Source organism: Eptesicus fuscus, chromosome 1 (genome assembly GCF_027574615.1).
Source record: "Eptesicus fuscus isolate TK198812 chromosome 1, DD_ASM_mEF_20220401, whole genome shotgun sequence".
In the NCBI taxonomy this organism is placed as follows: domain Eukaryota; kingdom Metazoa; phylum Chordata; class Mammalia; order Chiroptera; family Vespertilionidae; genus Eptesicus; species Eptesicus fuscus.
Genome location: NC_072473.1, coordinates 133,390,310 through 133,392,055, shown reverse-complemented (window position 1 = coordinate 133,392,055; position 1,746 = coordinate 133,390,310). Strand labels below are relative to the sequence as shown.

The 1,746-nt window shown below is 57.5% G+C and overlaps 1 protein-coding gene across 1 annotated transcript; it reads right to left on the bottom strand.

The window, feature by feature from the left end:
• Window positions 1-587: 587 nt before the first annotated feature.
• Window positions 588-1,379, bottom strand: PPP1R2C (PPP1R2C family member C). The gene has a single exon (XM_008153058.2). It carries the CDS (start codon window positions 1,377-1,379, stop codon window positions 588-590), a length of 792 nt encoding a protein of 263 aa, XP_008151280.1.
• Window positions 1,380-1,746: the final 367 nt, after the last annotated feature.

Below are 1,746 nucleotides of genomic sequence, written 5' to 3'. Positions count from 1 at the left end.
TATTGATTAAGGTATTACAAATGTGTCCTTATCCCCTCATTATCCCTCATTCCCCCCCACTCATGCCCTCCCCCCCCATCTGTGTCCATTAGTTAGGCCTATATGCATGCATACAAGTCCTTTGGTTGATCTCTCCCCCTTACCCCCACCCTCCCCTGCCTTCCCTCTGAGTTTTGAGCATCTGATTGATGCTTCTTTGTCTCTAGATCTGTTTTTATTCATCGGTTTGTGTTGTTCACTATAATCCACAAAGGAGTACATCCATCAGTGAATATAAATTAGTCCCCCTTTAAACCTTGAACACATAAAAAGCTATATAATACACATATTAACCCAGTTTTCTACAAGTACTGTGGTTTTGGACGGATATCGCAACCTTTATTTAAAAAAAAACACACATTCCAGACACAAGAATATTAAGCAGGCACTTCCCACTTTATTGATTACTTCCTAAGCTTGCTATTTCATTATTACAGTACAAGCTAACTGCTGGCATTTCATTACTGGAAGCACAGTCCTACGGAACTAGAAGCAGTCTATTGTCCTAAGAGGGGGCGCCCGCAGTGCAGCGCGGCCAGCGGGGTCTTCTACAGGTAGCTCGCTGGGGCCTGCAGGTCTTCGCTCGCAGGACCATCCTCCTCGGCTTCTCCTGCAGCGGCCTTCTCTTCCGTGGCAACAGGTGGCTTTTCTTCGTCTTCGTCATCGATTTCTAAATACTGCAGTTCCTTGGCGATCAGTTCTCTTCCCAGCTTGATGTTCAGCCCCTCGGTGTAATGCAGCTTCCGCCTCAACTCGAACTGCCGCTGCCTCTCGATCTTGTCCAGGAGGAGTTTGCTGCTGTGGGCCTCCTTGCCCTCCAGCTCCCCCAGGCGGCAGTTCGGCTCGGTGGCATCGGTGGCGGCTAACTTCCCCAGGATGTGGCCGGCGGTGCCTCGGGCCTGCTCTTTGGCCTCGAACTCCCGCACCAGGTCCTCGGCGCCATCTTGGATCCGGACGTGGGGCGTGCTGGGCTCGTTGATGTTCTGCAGATCATAGTCTCTGTAGGCGGCCCGGCAGGTGGCGCGGATGTTGGACTCGTCCCCCTTCTTGGTCTTTCTGGCCTGGAGTTGGGTGAGGCCGCGAGACGGCTGGGCGGGGGTCATGACCGAGGAAGCCGACGTGGCCGACGCGGCCGACGCGGCCGAGGAGCCTTTGTTTTTCAGGATCCCCTTGATGGGCCTCTGGGAGCCGCTGGAAGCAGACATGGTGGGCGCGTGGGGGGGACTTGCCGAAAGGTGGGCCGCGGCAGCTTCCAGGAGCGCTTCCAGCTGACACTGAAGCGAGGTGTGTTTGGGCCCGGTCTCCACGGCGCCCGCCTGCGTCACAAAGGCCGCTGCCATTGCATCTTCCCGCGACCCACGCTGGACGTCACTGTCCCGCGGCCCATGCGGAAGTTACTGTCCCGAAGCCCATGAGGAAGTTACTGCCCTGCGGCCCATGCGGAAGTTACCGCCCCGCGGCCCACGCTGACGTTACCAGCCCACGGCCCACGCCAGCGTCACTGTCCCGCGGCCCATGCGGAAGTTACTGTCCCGAAGCCCATGCGGAAGTTACTGCCCCGCGGCCCACGCTGACGTCACTGTCCCACGGCCCATGCGGAAGTTACTGCCCCGCGACCCACGCCTACGTCACTGTCCCGCGACACATGCGGAAGTTACTGCCCTGCGGCCCACGCCGACGTCACTGTCTTGCGGCCCACGCTGACGT

What these genes read in the sequence shown, in the direction of transcription:
- PPP1R2C (XM_008153058.2), bottom strand. Translation starts at nt 1,379, where the DNA reads ATGGCAGCGGCCTTTGTGACGCAGGCGGGCGCCGTGGAGACCGGGCCC.